This window comes from Spermophilus citellus (assembly GCF_964194105.1).
Source record: "Spermophilus citellus genome assembly, chromosome: 7".
Classification (NCBI taxonomy): Eukaryota; Metazoa; Chordata; class Mammalia; order Rodentia; family Sciuridae; genus Spermophilus; species Spermophilus citellus.
Window position 1 is genome coordinate 153794975 of NC_138188.1, and position 23238 is coordinate 153818212.

Genomic DNA, 23238 nt, shown 5'->3' on the forward strand with positions numbered 1-23238 from the left:
TTCTTTTATACACAATTTTGCTTTAAGTTAACCACTGCCTCTTGTTGCTTTGAACTATGCTTTTCTACATTCCCTTTGCTGAAAATATTTAGACTCCACTTTCATCTCACAGAAGCAATGGTCTGAATTCACTTACTAAGGCTAAACCTAGTCTCAATGAACATACAAACTGACTAGTAGCAGTGCTTTGTACACTGTTAACTGACCTTCTTTCCCTGCATCCTTAGAGCAACTTTTCCATTCTTAAAACCAAACTTCTAAAAGATTACATTTGCTACCTCTTATTGCCTTACCTCTCATCATCATTCAACCCTAAGCTTCCAATCCTATTACCCTAAAAAAAAATTAACAACCTTTTATAGTCTTTAACCTGTGATGACCACTTCCCTGGAATTGTACAAAATATTATCTTCAGGCACCAATTAAGTTGGAGAGATCTGCATTCAAATCCCAGCTCTGTTGTTAGTTAGCAGTATGCCCTGGGGTAAATTATTACTTAACTTCTTTAAAAATTGTATTTCTAACTTGCAACTATCTGTAAATGGCTGTATACATCCATACCTATTAAATTAGATATGAATGCATAAAGTGCCTGACATGCCACAGAGGCATATTAAGGATTCTTTTTTTTTCTCTCCCCCTCTAAATTTTCTCCAGGGCACATCTGAGAGTGATTAACTGAAATCTCCCTCTATCTCTTTGTTGCATCCAAATTTGAGTCCTATATGTCCAACTGCTTGCCAAAAATATCCATGTGACTGTTCCATACACAATTCAAACTCAACCTCTTCAAATACCAAACACAGGGGCTGAGGATGTAGCTCAGTGGTAAAGTGCTTTCCTCACATGTGTGAGGCACTGGGTTCAATTCCCAGCACTACATAAAAATGAATAAAGATACTGTGTGTTCATCTTCAACTAATATTAAAAAAAATATACCAAACACATCTTCTCCAACATTTTACTCTACTATTAATGGTACCATTACTGTCAGCTTTGTAGAATGCGGAGGCAGAAGGCACTTATAAAAGTTCCTGGATTACTTTAGCCAACATTCTTCCCCTCCTATTCTGAACTAAATTTTCCAAGTTCAGATTTTATTTACCTCTCCTACTTTGGTATTCAACCCGTCAATCTTTCCCAAGTCTTTGCTTTCTACAACACATATCACCACAAATCAAGCACAATTCTGATTGTATCATTCCACTATTTTAAAATCTTCAATGTTTACTCATACCCTAAAAATGAAATTCTTAAACATTAGACAGACATGATATAAGTCAGTCCCCAAACTACTTTAGGAACCCTACTTTTTAAAAGCTTCCAGAGCCAAATTTCTACTCACCTATTTCTCAGCCCCATTGCCCTCTGATCACTTTCCTATACCTTCTGATATCCTAAACTGAAGTTTCTTCTCTTCCCAAGCCTTCACTGATCATCCATGGCCATTTTGCAGCTATTTTACCACAGATTAAAGTTATCTAAGTCTTGTGACTTCTAGTAAACTTAGATGACAGAGACCTTCTCACACTATTTCAGACACAGCTGAACAGGCACTTGAATGCTTGTTAAATGAAGATTAAACTGGGAGATTTGAGATTGCTAGGAACTAATTATTAACACTTCATAAACGAGGAGAAACAGTTGAAAGCACTACACATAGGGCACAAAAATATGAATTTTTAAAGTCAGATTAATTTCAGTAGAAGTTGCCATTTAGCAGAAAAGAGTTGACACTGACAACACACACCTAACATAAGTGCAATCTGTAGTTAATAAAGACTAGGAACTGAAAAGAAAATTTATAAAGGAAAATAAACAATGAGAAGCAGATGCTTATTTAGCACATTTAAAAGGTCACAATACCATTTCCCCCTTTCAAGGAGTCAATACTATGTTATTTTGGCTTTCCAAGGCAACAACTACTGATTGCACTTTTTTAGGGTTAATATAGTGTGTTTAATATTCTTGATGCCAACTTCCATAAATACTTAAAATTAGAAATGCTTTACCCCCCACATTTTTTATTGATGCATTATAATTGTCCTTAATGTTGGGATTTGTAGTATTAAATACTTCTAATCCTAAGAATACACTCAAAACATTCCTCCTGTTCATTAAAAACATCCAATAGTTAAGTTTTTATCTTGGGAAAAAAATGGGCTTAAAATCATTTAACAACCATTTTGCCATTTGTGTAAGGTCCCATTTATTCAAGAAATATCTGTCAGGCACCTGCTATGGTGGGGGAGTAAAGAGGGAAAAGAACAGAAACGACCTGTCCTCATGGAGCCGACATTCCAGGGAATTTTACCTTCAGGAAACAAAGTTAATGTCCAACCTTGAAATATCTGGAGCATTATCCTAAATTATCTGGCAACCAAAAATTGTAAATAATATATTATTTTGAAAATCATCACTACTAAACTTTTCCAAGACACTGCCCAATCCTAATTGCAACTACTGTAGTTAAAACATTTTATGTATCCATTAGGTGAAGGAAAATAATTTTTAGGATAATTTGCATAGCAATAAATGGTCTCTACTAGAGTGTTAACTAGAAGGTCTCAAATTATTGCACTACAAATTGGAAAAGTTAATAATAACTGTAACAAATGAACTACCAAAATCTTGTCGTGAGATAGATGCAGCAAGTTTTTAAAGTCACATTAACACATCTAGTACTACTACATCGTATTTCCTCCATGTTGGCTGTACAGTTTGAAAAAGAAAGAAAATCCAAATCAATCCGCGACAATCGTTTCTATTCTGTAGTTGCATTTGAAAGCATCAATGGTCAAGTACCCTTCCTCCCAAATCCATTCTGATACACTACGTGAAGTGAAATGAACTCCATCGGCCAAAAGAGCACCTGGGATGATGATTGGAGATACAACTAAAGAGCTTTAAGGGGCAGTCAGCTTTGTTCCTAGTTTGGGGAGGTTTTCAGATGTAAATGTTCCCGCAGAAGAGAGCAGAGGATTAACTACCTCAGGAGGTGGGTGCGAGCGTGGGGAACTAGAGGCCAACACCGGCTTTCAAGCGGACTAAGGCGGAGCAAACACTCTGCTCTCCCATTCAACTTTTTGGGTGTCACTTTGGGGCCATAAAGCCCATAAGACGGTTATGTTAAAGACTCGAAAGGGTAAGAGGCCACCCCCTCTCCATTTATTAACTCCCTTTCCCAAGTGTGTGACATTCGGAGGAGGGGGACGAGCACCCTCTCCAAATCCTCCCGACCCGGGATCAGAGTCCAGCCGCCAACGTGCCGCGGCCTGAGCAACAGGAGGGCCGAGGCCGCCGCTCCGCCAGCTCCAGACGGGCAGAAGCTCCAGCTCCCCCGCCCCCAAGCCCACACGGCCGCCCGTGCTTCTTTCTTAGACCCTTACGGGCTCCCGGCACCACGCAGCCGATAACGGGTCTGGGAGCCGGGAGCCAGAACGCCGGTTCACCAAAGCGGGTGAAGTTGGAGGCAGCGGGCCGACGTCGGCCGGGCAGGCCGGAAGGGGGCGAGGGGGCAGCTCGGGTCGCCGCCGGGTGGGCGGTGGGGGAGGGGTGTGGGTCAGCTCCCGTGGTGGCCGCGACCTCTCCCGGGCCAGGCCGCTCCGCGCAGGCCCCGCTGCCCCGGAACCCGGGCAGGAAGCGTCCCCACCCCGACCAAAGCTTCAAACCTCGGCGGCGGGAGAAGCGGGCCCCGGCTCCCGCAGCGGGCCCGCACCCCTGCCCCGAGCAGCTCTCACCTCCTGGTTGAAGGCGTTGACGGCGTCCATGTTCGCGCTGCGGCGGCGGCTGCTCCGGGCCCGCCGGTCACATAGACCTCGCGCCGCGGCGGAGCGGGGCCGAGGAACCGGCCGGGCCTGGGGCGGGGGAGGCGACGAGCTGCGGAGCCCGAGGCCGGGCAGGAAGGGGCTGTGGCCGAGGCGGCGAGGCGAGCGGCCGAGCAGAGGCAGCGGCGGAGGGGTGGCGGGCCCCTTCTCAGTCCCGTTTGCTGGATGAGGAAAAGGAGGCGGCGGCGGCGCTGGGCTCCAACATGTCCGTTCGGGGGTGGCGGCTGCGCCCTGCGTCTCACTGACACGGCCCCCCGCGCCCTCACGCAGTGGCCCACACTGGCCCAGCCGGCGAGCGGGCGGGCCTCTCTCTCCCTCTCGCCAGCGGGATGGCGGCAGCGGCCTGAGTCCACGCCGCGCGGGGCACCCTGGGACGGCTCGGGCCTCCCAGCGCTTCCTGTGCCTGGCGCCGCCCCGCCCCTCCCGCCCGCGCCAGCCACGCCCACGCCCCGCCCCGCCCCGCCCGCGCCGCGCGCCTAGCCGCCGGCGCGTGACCACGGTACGCCGGGCGCTTTCCCGCCGGCAGCGGCCGCGGGCCGGGGAAGCAGCCTAGCACCGAGGCCTGGCCTGGCGAGGGCGTCGGGGAGCGCGAGTTCCCGGGCTTCGAGGCTGGCGCTGAGCCGGCCTTGGTGCGCGCGCGCGCGCGCCCCCGCCTGACGCGGCGCTCACGGGGTGCGTTTTTTTGTGCCATTGTGCCCAGGCGAGTCCTGCACTGGGCCGGGGCGGGCAGGCACGGATCGCCGCTGCCTCGAACAAAAGGCTCCGAATTTAACCTCGCCCGAATTTACAATCTCCGGTGCGCACAGCTGGGGACGGTGAGGGGACCCTCTTCCCGTGCAGCTCTGTGCCTGCCCTCGGGTTAATTCTGAGCGATAGAAATCCCAGGAAGGACCTGCAGGCTCTGGATACCCACGCAGGCATAAAGCAACCTCTTGTGCCACGGGAGGAGTATATTCCGGACACCTTGACGTTGGTTGCTCAAACCAAGTTTCCTTTTCGGCGGAAACACTGCTCTGATTCACTTTCCTCCTACTGTTTGCTAGACACCCCAGTTTGGTGGAAAGGACAAGCAAGTTGAGGAAAGTGTTATAAAACACAGGGGCCCTGGGAAGCAGAGAAGAAAGGTATTTATCCAACTAGAAGTCCAGAAAGACTTCCTAAAGGAAGTGGCACCCATGCTGAAAGGAGAGGTAGGGTCAGGAGAGGACCCTCTGAGCCAAGGGGAGCCTGCTGATAACTGCGTTATCACCTTCCCATGAAGGAGGACCAGCTGAAATTTAGTGACTAAGACCAAGTGCTGAGGAGCCTTTGTCCTTCCGAAGACAGGCGGTGGGGAACCACTGAAAAGAGAGTGGTGTCATGCAATGCACTCTCTCTGAAGAATGGTGTAGAGTAGCAAGAGCAGAGGCAGAGAAAGCGTGGTGGCACAGCAGAGAAGAGACATAGGTACTTAGTGGGACATAAAAAGGGGGGGGGCTGGCATGTGGCTCTGTGGTCAAGTGCCCCTGAGTTCAATCCCCAGTAACCACCACCCACCAAAAGAAAAAAGAAGAAGAAGAAAGGAGGATGTAAAAGAGGATGCCCAGGGTTCTGGCTTAACAAATGGCAGGATGAGAGGTTTATGAGACATCTAGAATTTATGGGAAGGAGTAGGATTGAGGGAAAATGGTTAACATTTGTAGGTCACCTATTGTGTGCCAGGGTACCTGATGTAGAATTCTGTTGTTTTATTTAATCTTATAACAGACTTCTCTGTCAGGTGGCTATCAGTAATGCCTTTGTTGTAGAAGTAATGCCCAATGCAGTTAACTGAAGTGCCCAATGTCAAACAGCTGGATGATTTCTGCTTCAGACCTGTGGCATTTGAGCTGCCTCTGGGAAAAATAAGTGAAGATGTCTAGGAGGCAATTGGGTAAACTATAGAGTCAGGAGAGCTGGCTAAGAGGAGATGGAAATCTGGGAGTCATTAGTGCACAGCTTCTGGAGGAGCTAAAACAGAAAAAAAAAACACAAGGAATATAGGTGTTAAAGGAATAAGTGGTTGAGGGTAAGAAGAGGTAGAGAAAGAGCTCTGGAAAAATTATCGTCCCTGTCCAGTGCTGAAGGTACAGAGGGATAAGAAATGGAAAGTGTATCTGTTGGATGACAGCAATTAATTGTACATCTCAAAATAGCTAGTAAAGAGTATTGAATATTCCCAACACAAAGAAATGATAAAAGTTGGCAGTGATGGATACACCAATTATCTTGACCTTATCACACGTTTATACATGTATACATGAAGTGGAATGTCATACTGTACCCTATAAATATGTCCACCAAGTATATGCCTATTAAATTTTTTTAAATATTAAAAATTAAAAACTGATAGATTGAGCATCTGGAAGCTCATCCTGCACCTCAGCTGGAATGGTGAAGGCAGAAGCCCAGTTTTTCTGTGGATTGCAGAGGGGAAGACAGGCAGAATCAATTTTCCAGGCAAGTTGTGAGAATACCAGGAAAAACTCCAGGATGAAAGTTTCCTTGTTTCTTTTTCTTTTCCATCCCCACGGTACTGGGGATGGAACCCAGGGCCTTGTGCATTCTAGCTAAACAATCTACCACTGAGCTATACCACCAACCCATTTTACACTTTTATTTTGAGATAGAGTTTCTTGCCAAGTTGTCCAGGCTGGTCTTGAACTTAGGATCTTCCTGCCTCAGTCTCCCAAGTATCTGGATTACAAGTGTGTACCACTGCACCTGGCTTTGTTTGTTTAAGACAAGAGAAATGTATTCAGTTATTTGTTAAAAGAACAAACAAAATAAATCCCAAGTTTTATTTTCAGGTTCACCCATTATCTACTTTATAGCACTTAATATTATTACAGCTTTTCTTTTTTATCTCTCAGCTGATCTACCATAATGTTTTCTAAATCCATTTTGCCTCTATAAGAGCTGTCCATTCACAGGATCACCAACATTGCAGTACGAAGTGCAGGCATTAATAGATTTCTATATTCCTAGACTTGGTTTTTCTAGACATTCACCATCTGCCAAATAATCAAGATCCCCACACTCTGTTTCTACCTTAGTGCCAGGACACAACCCAAATGTTGTTATTCCCTGGATACATTTAGGAATTGACAAAACCGGGCCTCTGCTCTGCTCTTACGTAAAACCCATCCCTGCTCCTCTATGTAGGTAGGCCCATTTTTTTTAAGAGAGAGAGAATTTTTTTAATATTTATTTCTTAGTTTTTGGCAGACACAACATCTTTGTATGTGGTATGTGGTGCTGAGGATTGAACCTGGGCCGCACGCATGCCAGGCGAGCGCGCTACCACTTGAGTCACATCCCCAGCCCATAGGTAGGCCCATTTCATTCATGAATCATGTACTTGGTCCAGTCACTGTGCAGAAAATCTTCCTGTCCTTCTTTCCATCCAGTCTCAAAATCTCCCACTGTATGCTTTCATGACCCAACTATATTGTCACTCACCTTGCATTGTTGTCTGAAAAAGTCTGCATTATTCCAACACTATACTCCTGCCCTGCCTCCACCTTTCTGTGAACAGTGGAAGACCTTAAAGATGGACTCCCAAGTTGAACGGGATTTTTTCTCTCCCATTCACACAAGCAATTGTCTTTCATCTTGTGCATTAGGGAGATGAATATGGCTAAGAAAGAATGAAGTCTTGAGTTGGAATCAAAGAATGTGTGTGTGTGGGGGAGGGGTGACAAGTTCATCTTTGGATGTGATGTGTTTGGGATTTGATGCATTATAGCTATTGGGCTCTGTAATGGTTTTGAAGGAGGGAATAAATGGTCCAAAGGGGTATTTTCTGTGTACCATCCTAGTGAGATTTGAAAGTATAATAAAGAAGATTCATGTGTTGGGGTAGAAAACTGAAATGTAGGAGGTTCGTTTCTGGGAAGAGTTGTTTGGTTTTTAGATTGACAGTGTTTTCTAGGTCTTTAAGCAAGTTCTTGGGAGATGTGTATTATCAGCTAGACTTGGGTGCTTTGGCAACATTTTCTAGCATTTTTCATTCTGAAGACAGCAGCACCTCTATCTGCTCTGGGACATCTGGCAGCCATTTGCACAGATACTGCTAGACTTCCATCTCTGTCTCTCCAGGCAGACGACGCAAATCTTCCACTAAGAAATCTTTGGAAAATGACAAAAAATTATGGGGAATTGTGGGGAGCCATTCTGACACGTGATTGGGTGACTCCCGTTAAGGGCCTGAGGCACTCTGGCTGTGTCGGAGTTATCCCGACCCTTTCCTGATGAGAGAGCCCATCCGTGTGGGGGTGTGCGTGACCACTGACCCTGGAGACCCAATCACTGACCCTGACCTTGGAGTACAGCCCCCCCTCAACCTTCATTGGATGGAATTCTCCCCTGAATCTCTTGTCCCCCCAAATAAAAGGCTACTCCCCGGCGTGTTCGCTCTCTCTCTCTCCTGCTAGCCCAGAGTAATCCTCGCTGCCCTGCTGGGCGGCTGGAGGCAGGGAAACAGGGAGGCGAGCCGTCTCGGACCTAGCAATGTAAAATAAGGTACTGTCTGTGTGTTTTATTTTGATCTCTTCTAACTAACTTAATGCCAGAACCTCATTAATGAAACCACTGTGCAGGCCGCGTGGTAGAGGGAATGTCTTTTGTGAACAGACCTTGAGCAAACAGAGATGCAGCCATTAAAAAAAAAAGTGCCAGAGCAGCATGAATAGATGTAACTGGTAATAATCAATCATCACTTGCAACTACCCTTCTCTCGAGGAACATAGATCCATTTGTTCATAATGTGGGTGCAAAAATGGCTCTGAAAAACCATTCTAAACAAACTCGTGTTTCTAAAAGAGTAGGTGAAATCAGTATTTAAATGACAGAAAAGATGTCATTCAGGAAGTTATATTCTCCTTAGTTCCATGCCCTTCGCATGTCAACTCATTGTCCTGAAGGAAAGACTGGCCATAATCCACAGGTGTAGGGAGTAGGATAGAAATCACCTCCTGAAAAGCCCAAGGAAATATTTATAGATAAGGCTTCAAGAGAAAATGGGTTCTCTAATACCTTGTCCCAGGCAGGTCCCACCTGAGTCCCTTCTGCACCAACTTCTGTTGGTACTAAAATAGTACAATAGACTGTGAAGAAAACAGAAACTCCAAGAAGGAAGAACTCAGTGGACACTGGGATTTTAGGGATTTTTTTGTTTTCTTCTTAATTTTTCAACATTTCCAGAAGTTCTACAGAAGACATATCTTCTTCTCGTGTGTGTGTGTGTGTGTGTGTGTGTGTATTGGGAATCAAACCCAGGGCCTTGTACTTGCTAAGCTTGTGTTCTGAGGTATACCCCCAGCCCAACATGTATTGCTTTTATAGTCAAAAAGAGGAAACTCCTTAAAAAGAGCAACAATATAGGTAATATTCCCTCCTCTCTCCTATGATCCCCTTCCTCTACTCTCCTGGTTGCCCTTCTATTTTCATGAATTCCCCCCTAGGAATTCGTTTTCTAATGTCAAACCACCCTGGTATTCCTGGAATAAAGCCACTTGGTCATGGGTATTGTGCATGTGTGCAGCAGACCTCAGGTGTTCTGGGTTGCTAATCTTAGCTTTGATTATAACAGTGAACATCTGAATAACTAATAAAGGGAAACTACCTCTCTCAGACATTTCCTATCTTATCAATAGAAACTCAAATTCTGTTTTCAAAATTGAAGTCATTAAAACCAAGTCTCAGGGCTGGAGATGTAGGTTAGTAGTACAGCACTTGCCAAGTATGCATGAGGCTCTGGCTTTGATCCCCAGCACAGCAAAAAAGAAGTCAACAAATCAGTCTCTCTTGAATCCCACATTTTCCCTTTTGTTTATTCACTAAGTCAAAATGAACATATACTATAAACAGGCACTGTGCTGGATGTTTAGGTACCAGTGTAAACCAAAACAGGTAAGTTCCTTCCTCACGGAACCTTGTCTTCAAGGTACCTGATATTGCATCATTTGTCTTATTGAATTGTATGAATGCTTTACATATTCTAGATTCAGGTCCTTTGTCAGATATGCAAATTGTGACTATTTTCTCCTAGTCTGTAGTGTGTCTTTCATTTTTCTTTTGAAAAACAAATTTTAATGTTAATGAATATAACATCAATGTTTTTTTTAAAGAGAGAGGAAAGGGTGAGAGAGAGAGAGAGAGAGAGAGAGAGAGAGAGAGAGAGAATTTATTTATTTATTTATTTTAGTTCTCGGGGGACACAACATCTTTGTTGGTATGTGGTGCTGAGGATCGAACCCGGGCCGCACGCATGCCAGGCGAGCGCGCTACCACCTGAGCCACATCCCCAGCTCAACATCAATGTTTTTCTTTTATGGTTTGTTATTTTCTGTCCAACTGAATAATTTTTGCTTACCCCTAAGAGTACTAAACTATTCTGTTTTCTTCTTCTTGACTCTTTATAGTTTAGCATTTATGTTTAGGTTTGTGATACATTTTGAGTTAGTTTATGTGTATGATATGAGGTAAATGTCAAGGTTCATTTGTTTTTCAATAGGACATTCAGCATTATTGAAAAATATCATTTCGTTGTTGAAAATCAGCTGACTGCATAACTATGAAGCTATTTTTATACTTAGTCCCAGTCATCTATATGTCTATCTTGCATATAAATATTAGACCATCTTAATTTCTCAGGTAATTCAAGTAAATTATTGTAAGTCTCCAGTAATATCCTTCTTTTAAAACTGTTCTACAATCTTTGCATTTCTATATACATTTTAGAATCTACTTGTTTATTTTATTTTATTAATTAACCAATTTATTTATTTTTGGTACCAGGGATTGAGCTCGGGGCACTTGACCACTGAGCCACATCCCCAGCCCTATTTTGTATTTTATTTAGAGACAGGGTCTCACTGAGTTGCTTAGGGCCTCACTAAGTTGCTGAGCCTGGCTTTGAATTCACAATCCTCCTACCTCAGCCTCCTGAGCTGCTGAAATTACCTGCATGTGCCCCCGTGCCTGGCCATATATTTCCCCCTTTCCTTCCCTCCTCTCTCTCCTATGATCCCCTTCCTCTACTCTCCTGGTTGCCCTTCTATTTTCATGAATTCCCCCCTAGGAATTCGTTTTCTTATGTCAAACCACCCTGGTTTCCCTGGAATAAAGCCACTTGGTCATGGGTATTGTTATTTCTTTATATATTGCTGGATTTAGTTTGCAAAGATTTGGTAAAGAGGGTTTCCTCCTAGTCTCATGTGTGAGCAGTACTGGCTTGCAGTTTCCTCTTGTAATCATAGCTTATGTTCATTAAATGATTTGGGAAGCATTTCCTTCTTTCTCTGTTTGTGTAGAATTGATATTATTTCTTTCTTATGATTTTGTTAGAATTCATCAGTAAAGCCACCTGGACCTAAACTTTCCGTTATGAGAAGATCTTTATTAGTAATTCAACTGTAAAAACTGATACGGAGCTCCTCTTGTGGTTAGGGTAAGTGTCCCCTAAAGGCTTGGTTGCCAGCTTGGTTGCCAGTTTGTGCCACCATTGGGAGGTGGTGGAACTTTAGGAGGCAGGGCCTAGAGCAAGGAAATTAGGTCGTAAGGGATGTGCCCTTGAAAGAGATATTGGGACCCTGGTGCCTTCTCTTCCTTGTTCTGTTTCCCACCAACCACGTTTCCTACTCACCATGAAGCAAGTAGCTTTCTTTGCTGTATACTCCTGACATGATGAATTGCCTTACCAAAGGCCCAAATACAACAGGGCCCAGTGATCATGGACTGAAGTCTCTGAAACCATGAGCCAAAATAAACCTTTCCTCCTTTTTAAGTTACTTTATCCAAGGTTATTTGTTATAGCAACAACAAAAAACTAACAAAAACTCCTCAGGTTTCTATTTTTTTAGTTAAATTTGATACTTTGTATCTTTGGTGGGGGGACTGGGGGTTGACCCAAGGCCTTGTGCATAGGAGGCAAGCACTTTACTGAGCTATGTCCCCAGCCTACTTTGTATCTTTTGATGAATCTATTTAAAGATTATCAGTTTATTGGAATAACCAATGATATTTCATGATATTCTCTTATCTTTTTAATGTCTGTGGTGACATCTTTCATTCCTGATATTAGTAATAATTTCTTTTCTTTTCTTTTCTTTTTTTTTTTTGTGGGGGGCGGGAATTGAACCCTGGCCTTGTACATGCAAGACAAGCACTTGACCAACTGACCTATATCCTTAGCCCCTAATATTAGTAATTTATATCTTCTTTTTTTCTTATTCAGTCTAGCTAGAGATTCATTTTTTTCGTCAAGGAAAAAAGCTTTTAGTTTCATAGATTTGCTGCATTATTTGTGTACTTTGTACTTCATTGATTTTTTTTTTTTTTTTTACTTTTTGTTCTTTTTTCTGTTTGCTTTGTACTTAACTTGCTTTTTTCTAGTTTCTTAAAGTGGAAGCTTAAGATTTTTTTTTTTTTGGCAATATAAGCATTTAATACTTTAAATTTACTTCTCAATTTTTAATATATTGTGTTTTCATTTTCATTTAGTTCAAAGTATTTTGTAATTTTCTTTGCAAGTTCATCTTTATCTATGAGTTATTTAGAGGTATATTGCTTCAATTCCAAGTATATGAAAATATCTGTTTTTGATTGATCACTGATGTAATTCCACTGTAGCCAGAGATGATACTTTGTATGATTTTAGTACCTTTAAATTTATTGAGACTTGTTTTATAGTTCAGCCTATGATCTATCTAAATGATTAGTCCACATGAACTTTAGATTTAGGTATGTTCTGTTAGTATTAGGTTGGTCTATCAGTATTGCTTAGATCAGGTTGATTAATAGTATTCTTTAAGTGTACTCTGTATTCATTTCTGCCTACTTAAAATGTCAATTATTTAAAGAGAAGATTTAACATCAAATGTGCTTGTGCATTTGTTTATTTCTTCTTCAATTTTGTCAACATTTTGAAGCATGTTTTATTGGGTACATAAAATTTAGAATTATTATTTCTCCTTAATGAATTGGCCTTCTTATCATTCTAAAAAAAATTCTCTTTATCTCTGGAAATATTCCTTGTTTTGAAATCTATTTTGTCTTATATTGATACAGCCATTCTGGTTTTCTTATTGTTACTGTTCATCATGCTTTTCCATGCTTCCACTGTTTTTTTTTTTTTTTGTGTGTGTGTGTGTGTGTATGTATGTTTGTGTGTGTGGTGCTGAGGATTGAACCCAGGGCCTTGTGCATGCAAGGCAAACTATCAACTGACATATATCCCCATAACCCCAGCCCCATTCTCCTTCTCTTAACCTGTGTGTGTGTGTGTGTGTGCACGCATGCACACACACACACACACACACACACACATATATATAATTTATTTATTTATTTATTTTGCAGACAGCATATAATTGGGACTTGCATTTTACTCTAATCTGACAATTCTTTTTTCTTTTTTTGGATACTGGGGAGTGAATTTAGGGGCACTCAACTACTGAGCTACATCCCCAGCCGTATTTTGTATTTTATTTAGAGGCAGGGTCTCATTGAGTTGCTTAGCACCTCGCCATTGCTGAGGCTGGCTTTGAACTCGTGATCCTCCTTCCTCAGCCTCCCAAGCTCCTGGGATTATAGGTGTGCACCATTGCACCCAGTCTAGCAATTCTTTTATTTGAATTGTTTAGACCACTTACATTTCTTGTAGTCATCAATCTATTTGGGCTTACATCTACCATTTTGCTACTTGTTTTCTGTTTGTCTTATGTGCTCTTTACTGTTTTTTCCTCTCATTTGCTTCTTTGGCATAGTTTAGTATTTTATTCTATCTCTTCTAATAACTTACTAGGTGGACCTGATTTTTAGTGGTGGCTCTCAGGTTTTACACACATCTTTAAGTCATCACAGTCCACTTTCAAATAAATTTCTGCTACTTCATATATAGTATATGATCCTTAAAATGTGCATATGATTCCTCTCCAATTTTTGTGCTTACGATTGTTCTGGATTTTACTTCTACATATGTGTTTTATGTTTTTGCTTTAGGTAGTCACTTTCTATTAAACATATGTTTGTTTTTTTTAAAAATATTTATTTATTTTTCTAGTTTTCAGCGGACACAACATCTTTGTTTGTATGTGGTGCTGAGGATTGAACCTGGGCCGCACGAATGCCAGGCAAGCGCGCTAACACTTGAGCCACATCCCCAGCCCCAAACATATGTTTTTAAAACAAGAAAATGCTTCTTATATTTTCCTATATATTGCATAATCCAGTACCCTTCATTCTTTAGAATATATTCAAATTTCTATCAGTTGGCAATTTCCTTATCCAAAGAGAAGATCCTTTAATATTTCTTTTAGTATGTCCTCAGTTTAGTGAAGTCTCTCTGCCCTTGTTCATCTGAAAAAGTCTATATTTCTTTTTTTTTACTCTACTTAGTTGTACATGATAGCAGAATGCATTTCAATTCATTGCACAAAAACAGAACACAACATTTCAATTCTCTGGTTATACACAGTGTAAAGGCACACCATTAGTGCAATCATACATGATCCTAAGGTAATGATGTATATGTCATTCCTATCTCCATAACCCCTCCCCACCCTCCCCTTTGCCCAATCCAAAGTTCCTCCATTCTTCCAATTCCCCCCCATCATAGATCAGCATCCACTGATCAGATAAAACATTCAGCCTTTAGTTGAAAAAGTCTACATTTCATCTTTTTTTTAAATTCGTATAATTTAAAAAAAATTTTTTTAGTTGTGATGGACTTTTATTTGCTTATTTATATGTGATGCTAGGAATCTAACCCAGTGCCTTACACGTATGAGGCAAGCACTCTACCTCTGATCCACAACCCCAGCCCTCATAATTATTTTTGAAAGATATTTTCAATAGATTTAGAATTCTGGGTCTATGGGATTTGGCTCCTACCACTTGAAATATGTCATTCCATTGTCTTCTAGCTTGCATAGATTGTCATGAGAAGTCTGATAATTCTTATATTTGTCAATAATTTACTTTTTGTCCAATGTTAGGAAATTTTTGTTTCCCATATGTTTTTCAATTATCTAGTTTTTCCCCATGATGATAGGGTAATTGTGGACCTCATGAATAGAAGCAGATGTTCACAACGTTTTTAATTATTATGAAGTAATATTTTTTCTTTTATAACTGGAGACTTTCTGTGGTCTCAAAAATCTTTACCAGTACTGAGATTATAAAAATATTCTCCATGTTTCCTTTTAGAAATTTTACAGTTTTAAGGCTCCTATTTAGGTCTGTGATACATTTCAAATAATTTTTTGTATATGTAAGAAATGGATTTCAAGGTTCATTTTTTAAAAAGTTATTCCACCCTTTTTCATTGGAAAACTTCCCTGCCCATCCCACTGAATTGCCTAGGCATTTTTGTCAAAAATTAAGAGGCTGCATATATGCAGTATATTTCTGAGTTCATCATTCTATTTCTTTGATCACTAATTCCACATTGTCTTGGTTGCTGTGATTTTGTGGTAAATTTTGAAATCAGGAAGTTTAAGTCCTCCAACTTTTTTTTTTCTTCAATATTATTGTGGTTATTCTCATTCCTTTGCATCTCCTTATAGAATTTAGCTTCAGCCTGCCAATTTTGGAGGAACAATAACAACAACAAAAAAAAACCTTTCATAGTATATTGGTATTTTGGTTGTGATTTCTGACTCTTAGTATTCATAACAATGAATCTCAAAGGAGTGTCTATCATGTAACCAGTAATCATAGTACACTGTGGAGGCCAACCTTACACGTGACTGAGTTACACTCCCCTGTTGGGTGCTGAGGCTCTCAATCGCAGAAATGTGTCAACCTTCTTGGGTGCAAGGGTCGGTGTCTCATGCATGGGTGTGTCTTGCTACAGCCCCATGGGTGAGGCTATGCTCACCTGTTCCTTTGTAATATAACCCCCTGCCCTGTTTAGGATAGAATCTTCCATGGAAGTGCCTTGTGTGTGTCCCCTTCTCTTACTGTGCCCTTGGGTGTGGCCTACCCAGGTGTCAGTAAACCTGCTGACAGTGGACATCATGAAGATACTCAGCCCCCTGAAACCTGATCGCTTGCCTCATTTGAATAGCTTCTCCTCAATAAAAGGGGTCAGCACGTGCTTGCTCTCTCTCTCTCTCTCTCTCTCTCTCTCTCTCTCTCTCTCTCTTTCTGTGGACCCTTAAGGTCAGAGGAACTGTCACAGCGACCCCAAAGAAAAAGGTATTTGTGTCTCTTGTGTGGTTATTTTGTGCAGCCTAGTTAGCCCAGATGAACTGGAGTAACCCCTGAGCCTTTTAGTCACGAGAACAGAAACCCGGCAGTACATTTTCCCTGTTCACTTGGTCTCCCTTTCTATTTTAATGTCTATTTCTCTTTTTACATTCTCAACACCGCCCCTGTTCTCACTTTCAAATAACGACTTTGCTTCCATGTCACTGAGAAATGGAAGCATCTGGAAACCTCCTTCAGACTCACATCAATATGCCCCTCTACTTACCAGCCTCTCTACATAGACTGTACTTCCTTTCCTGTTACCATAAGTAAACAATCTGTACTGTTCTAAGAATTTGTCCCTCTACTTGAACACTAGATTTCAGCCTTTCTTTCTATAAGAGCCTTGCTTAGCATCTGGGCAGCCATCTTTAAGTGACAGCTGCCATTTTTAGAAAAATTTTACTTTCCCACCCAAGAGCATTTCTGAGAAAGGCTCACCTGCTGCAGTCTGGCTGGGCACAAATCATGAACCACTTGAAGATTCAAGCAGGAACGAACTTTATTTTTAGAACCCACGCCGCAGGCCGCCCACGAAAACTCTCCAGGAACTCCCCAAGAGCTCCACTGGAACTTCGGGAACTTTGCGAGCACTCAACCGGAACTCAACCCGAGAACTCTACCCATGTGAACTCTCTAGGAACTCTGCGAGAACTCAAAAATAGCGGGCACCCAAGGCAGCAGGAACTGCTCCTTCTGGCAAAATGCCAGGCACCATCTTGACCTGGCCGTGGCTCTCAACATCTCCCCCCTTTTGTTTAATTAAACAACAAGTATGTGGCTTAGGGACCATGCCTGTCTTAGGTTGTCCAATACTACATATGGTCCTTACCTGTCATCGGATGAGCTGACCTCAAGGCATCAGCCTCCTGTCTTAGGTTGCTACCATTGCAATTGGATCTTACCCATCATTGACTACCAGCCCAGCACATAGCCATACTTGTGGATAGTGGTTTTTACACAAACAACATAAACAACCTGCTACAAGCAGAAAGGGGAGGATACAAAAAGCCACGATATTAAGCCATTGATGGCTCCTTTTGGAAAAATTTTACCATCGATGACACCATCATCAAAGATACCCCGGCACTACCACAATTCGCTACACCAACAGATAATTCTCAATGCATACAAGTGATACACAACCCAGTTGCCTGTTCAAAGTACTTCAAAGTAGTTCAAAGCAGAGGAATCCATTAATATGTCCTTTTCCTCCCAAAGTAAATTGAGTCCTTGATTGAGCATCACCTGTTGAGTTACACCATTCATTGATGCATCAGTTTATACAGTTTGTTGTGACAGCTATCGCAGAAGCTGTAGTTTGGTTTTATCTTTGTCTTCACTGGCACTGGGATGAAGATAGGAATGCTGGCAGTGATGGCTAAAGAAAAAATTATGTAACATTCCAGCAGGCACTAAAAGAAAGCAATTTTCTAAACAATTTAGTATCCTGAATAGAATTAGATACAATGAAAAGGAAAGGTGAAAGTAAACAAACAGATCTATTAACCTCCTTTTTTGTTCACATTTTAAAACAATCCTCAACAGCTGTTTACCCAATTTAAATTAAACCATTTAAATCACGTGAATAATAAAAAAAAACATTTGGATCCATTTTTTCAGGAGCGCTCCTCATATATGATATATGGACTATGCACATACAGACATGCAACACAAAACACAAGTGTGCGCACATAACACAATACATACAACACATAATAGTAAAGGCCTTGTAGCTTTTTACAGGTGAAATCTCCATTGCAATGCTCAAAAACTCCACAGTCAAAACCAAAACTGATCAGAAAAACATTAACCTAGGTCTGTATGAGCTCAAAAAACAAAACAAAATTTCATGATGTGGGAAAGGGCAATAATAAAATAGATATTGAGGGCTGGGGATGTGGCTCAGGCGGTAGCGCGCTCACCTGGCATGCGCGCGGCCCGGGTTTGATCCTCAGCACCACATACCAACAAAGATGTTGTGTCTGCCAATAACTGAAAAAATAAATATTAAAAAAATTCTCTCTCTCTCTCTCTCTCTCTCTCTCTCTCTCTCTCTCTCTCCTCTCTCACTCTCTCTTTAAAAAAAATAATAAAATAAAATAGATATTGAAACAAGCATCCTGGTTACCACCTGGGTTTGACTCTTCTTTTGATATCCCATCCTTTTTCCTGTAACTTGCATATGGGTCTGAATGTATTCCCACAAGCAAGCCCCAAGGTTTCTTACATTTGAAATAGGCCTTAATAGTGTTCATTATTAATTAGCCTCCTGGTGTGAGAGAACCACTGTCACAGATGTAAGAATAGCCAAACTGGAGTTCTGGATATCAGCTGTTATGGATTTGAGCCAAATCATCATCTCTTTGGTCTGTAGATATTGCTTTAGTTAGTCTCTCTGGAATCCAAAATGGCTGCTGTTCTCTCTGTGGAAACACACAAACAGACCCAGACTCCAGATAATCACTGGGTCAGGTCCTTTTCATTGTCCTGTTAGAATATCCTTCCAAAGTACTTTGGGTTTATGTACATTTTTTGGACACATGTGCCTTTCCGCAGCACTAAGCCCTGATGAATCCAAATTTTAAAAGTTTAGAGTAAAAAGGGTTATTTTAAGTTTATCTTTGGGGGATATATACCCCTTTCCAGTTCCCTCTGTTTGCTTTAATAAGTACATTTTAATAGTTTGATGAGCTCTTTCAACTATGCCTTGTCCCTGTGGATTGTATGGGATTCCTATTATATGAGTAATGCCAAATGATGAGCAAAATTGTTTAAAAGAGGTAGAAGTATAGCCAGGGCCATTATCTGTTTTTAACTATTTTGGAACGCCCACAGTGGCAAAATTTTGTAAGCAATGAGCTATAACATCTTTAGTTTTTTCTCTGGCATGAAGGGAGCCCATCAAAAATCCGGAAGAAGTATCAACTGTAACATGCAAATATTTTAATTTTCCAAATTCTGGCAAGTGTGTAACATCCATCTGCCAATATGGTTAGGTATCAGTCCTCATGCATAGACTCCAAGATTAACTTGTGGTAAAAAGGTCACACAATTTTGACATTGTTTTATTATTTGTCTAGCTTGTTCCTTAGTTATTTTAAAATGATTTTTAAAAGTATTTGCATTGACATGGAAGGATTTATGAAAATTTGTAGCTTCTTATAGCGTAGAAAAAATATGTATGCCATGTGTAGTTTTATCTGCTAAATAATTGCCCAAACTAAGGGCTCCAGGCAATCCGGTATGTGCCCTGATATGTCCTATAAAGAATGGATCTTTTCTGTCCCAGATTAGACTTTGTATAGTGGAAAACAAAGAGAAAACAGTAGAGGAAGGGGAAATCCTACCAGCATCTTCAAGAGATACTATAGCATTAACTCTATACTGATTATCGGAAAATAAATTAAATACAGAATGTTTAAACATCACAAAAGCTTGCAATACTGCACTAAGCTCTACCTTTTGAGCTGATTGTTTGGGTACTAAAAATGTAAAAGTTTGATCAGGGGTAACTACTGCTGCTGTACCATTATTTGACCCATCAGTGAATATATTTGGAGCATTCATGATAGGTGTTTTTCTTGTCATTTTTGGAAAAAATGACAGGATGCGAAGACCAAAAAGACAACAAAGGATTAGATGGTAAGTGGTTATCAAATGAAACATTAGATTTGCACATGATTATTGCCCAAGTATTTAACTTATTAGCTAATTCATCAATTTGATCCATTGTATATGGAGTAATCATTTATTGGGAGAAATTCCAAACACTCCCTTTGTTGCTTTTATTCCTTTGAGTATTAATTGTCCTACAGCCTCACGATACCTAGTAAGTATAGTATTAGGAGAATAAGATAAATGTATCCATAATAATGGACCTTCTTGCCAAAATACTCCTGTAGGAATATTTTTTGTTGGTAGTACAATAAATAATAAAGACAAACTTATATCAATTCTATCCAAATGCATATTTTCCATATATGTTTCAATGATTTTTAATGTCTTTCTTGCTTCAGGCGTTAACATGCGGGGTGAATTTGGATCTAATGGACCTTTTAGGATATCAAAGAAAGGTCACAACTCTCCTGTTGGAATACCTAGATAAGGCCTTATCCAATTTATGTCTCCCAATAACTTTTGAAAGTCGTTAAGTGATTTGAGTTGATCTACTTGTATTTGAATTTTTGGTGGACGGACCATGGTCGAGGATAATAGAACTCCTAAATAATTAATTGGAAAATTTAATTGTACTTTATCTATTGCTATCTCTAAATTATAATTTTTAATAAATTTGTAAATCGTCCATATAGTGAAATATTTGTAGTTAAGTATTTTGATTTCCAAGTGGCTGGATTACTTTGTTAACATAAATTTGACACATAGTTGGGCTGTTAGCCATACCTTGAGGGAGTACTTTCCATTCATATCTCTGATCGGGACCTTCATGATTCAGCACAGGTATAGTAAATGCAAAACGTGGACTATCCTCAGAATGAATTGGAATTGAAAAAAAACAATCTCTAATATCTATAACTAAAATATGCCAGGTTTTTGGCAAAGCAGACATTATTATGGGACCTGCTCAATTGGGAAACCCCAATTGAGCAGGTCCCATAATAACCATCTCATTATTAATGGCTCTTAAATCTTGCAATAATCTCCATTTACCAGATTTCTTTTTGATGACAAAAATGGGAGTATTATGGGGAGATATGGAAGATTGTATATGTCCCTCCGCTAATTGTTGTTTGACCAGGTCATGGGCTGCTTGTATCTTTTCTTTAGTCAGGGGCCACTGAGGAATCCATACTGGTCTTTCTGATTTCCAAGTAATTTTTATTGTCTCAGTGACCCCTCCTAAAAACCCAATCCATGTCTATCTATTTCTTGATCTATTTGTATTGGTGCTGCTATACCTTGTTCTTGTTCTCCTAATCTTTTACCTTTCCTAAAACCTTGTCTAGCCATAATAGTGGGCGCATTTGGATTGATGTTATTTGTTAATGTTAAACCTAATTGATCTAGGACATCTTGTCCCCATAAATTTATAGGAAGATGATCCAATACATATGGTTGTATAGTTCCTTTACATCCTTCAGAATCCTTCCAATCTAATACCATTGCACTTCTGTGAGGATTAGTTGCCACTCCTAGGCCTCGAAGTGTTTGAGTGGCTTGTTGTAATGGGCAATATTTCGGCCATTCTTGACGAGAGATGATGCTAAAGTCTGCACCTGTTTCCAGTAGCCCATTAAATTCATGTTCTTGAATATTTAGTTTTAGCATTGGGCAAGAATCTAAATTTAAAGAAAGCATAGCCCAATCTACACCTGTGGAGCCTAATCCCCTGGAACATCTTTCTATAGTACGACTGGAAAATTTATCACGTAGGCTGGGTATTATTAATAACTGTGCTATTCTGTCTCCTGGTGAAAGTACTGATATACCCCTTGGAGAACTGGCTATAATTTTTATTTCACCTTCATAATCGGGATCAATTACCCCAGGACTTATCATAAGTCCTTTTAGAGTAGAAGAACTATGTCCCAATAATAAGCCTACTGTTCCTTGGGGAAGAGGCCCTTTTACCCCTGTGGGAATGATTTGAACTCCCATCTCTGGAGTTAGTACTGCTCTGGCGGAGGCGCAGATGTCCAATCCTGCGCTCCCTCTGGTTTGTCTAGTGAGGGATCTAATGGATAATGTGTCCTGGGCACTACCCTTACGGTGTTGCTGGGTTCCTCCAGTGCCACGTATATTTGTGGTTGTGGGTCCCGGAGCATGGGGCCCCCCTGTCCGTTTTTTGGCAATGGAGCCCAATGTTTTTCTCCATGATATCGTGGGTAAACACCTGGTCCTTGTCCGTTTTTTGATAACGGAGTACCTTCTATAGTGGTTTGAGAACGGCATTCATTAGCCCAATGTCTCCCTCTATGGTATCGTGGGCAAATACCCGGTATTCTACCCCTTTGATACCTAGTTTTGTTAAACTCTCCTCCTATGTGGCAACTCCTTTTAAAATGTCCTGTTTGTTCACAATTGTAGCATGTTTTTGGCCTGGCACCTAAAACCTGTTGTACTGCAGCTGCCAAGACTTGCCCTTGTTCATTAATGTCTCTACATAATTTAATATATGTGTTTAAATCTCCATGTTTCCATGGTCTAATGGCCTCCCTGCACCATCTATTTACATGTTCGTAGGCTAGTTGCTTTATTAATGGCATTGTTTGTTCTATATCCCCAAAGATTCTGGTAGCTGTTTGTATAAGCCTATCTACAAATTCAGCGTAAGGTTCATTAGCTCCTTGTATTACCTTAGATAATTGACCTTGTAAATCTCCATGTCCTTGTAAAGTCTTTTATGCCCTAACCACATCTGCAGCAATTTGTGAGTATATGGCAGGATCATATCCAATTTGTTGCTGCTGACCCTCATAAGGTCCCTCTCCTAACAACATATCTAGATTTCTCTGAGGATAACCGGCCGCTGCATTTTGCCTAGCCATCTCCGTGCAAAATTCCTGATTGGCAACCTTCCATAACAGGTATTGTCCTCCATTTATCACAGCTTTGCACATACTAGCCCAATCTGCTGGCGTCATGTTCAAGTTGGTAATGGATTTGACCATAATTACAGTGAAGGGTGCTTGAGGACCATAGGTTGTTACAGCCTCTTTCAGTTGCTTCACTGTTTTGAAATCTAAAGCATGGTGAATTTGCTGCCCTCCTGCCGTCTCAAATACAGGGTATGCTAATCTTTGATGTCCTATCTCAGGATCCTATCTATCAACTATGGGGGTTGAGGGCCACTCAGAATATGTTGTCTCCAGAGACGGAGCTGTTGGTTGGACACCCACGTCCCCCAGTGATAGAAAGGGATTAGTAGCAACCTCCTGTTATAATTTCTCCCCTGATAGCCCTTCCTCCTCTAAACTTTTTTCCTTTGTCTGACTAACTCGAGAGACTTCCTCTTTTACTTGATGGAAGATGTCTTCTCCTAGACTAAGCAAACAAGATTGTACCAACGTCCATAATGGTAATGTGCCAACTGGCAGAGTTCCTGGGTTTCCTTTTGTATCTTTTTTAAATCTTCACCATGATGGTTCCATTGTGATATATTTAACAACCCCTCTTT

The 23238-nt window shown here is 41.1% G+C and overlaps 1 protein-coding gene and 1 long non-coding RNA gene across 5 annotated transcripts in view; one reads left to right on the top strand and one right to left on the bottom strand.

Annotated features, from left to right (window-relative positions):
* SCAF4 (SR-related CTD associated factor 4) overlaps window positions 1–3873 on the bottom strand; it is a 61810-nt gene extending 57937 nt beyond the window's left edge. For all 4 annotated transcript variants that reach the window (XM_081301411.1, XM_081301409.1, XM_081301410.1 and 1 more), the window contains exon 1: window positions 3741–3873. In XM_081301411.1, coding sequence (XP_081157537.1) covers window positions 3741–3770 — 30 coding nt within the window. In that variant the 5' untranslated portion in view covers window positions 3771–3873. The remainder of the gene's footprint in view (window positions 1–3740) is intronic.
* A 454-nt stretch (window positions 3874–4327) lies between these two features.
* Window positions 4328–22649, top strand: LOC308653061. The gene is made up of 3 exons (XR_014022980.1): window positions 4328–4499; window positions 11196–11298; window positions 22568–22649. It is a non-coding gene; the product is annotated as an uncharacterized lncRNA (long non-coding RNA).
* Window positions 22650–23238: the final 589 nt, after the last annotated feature.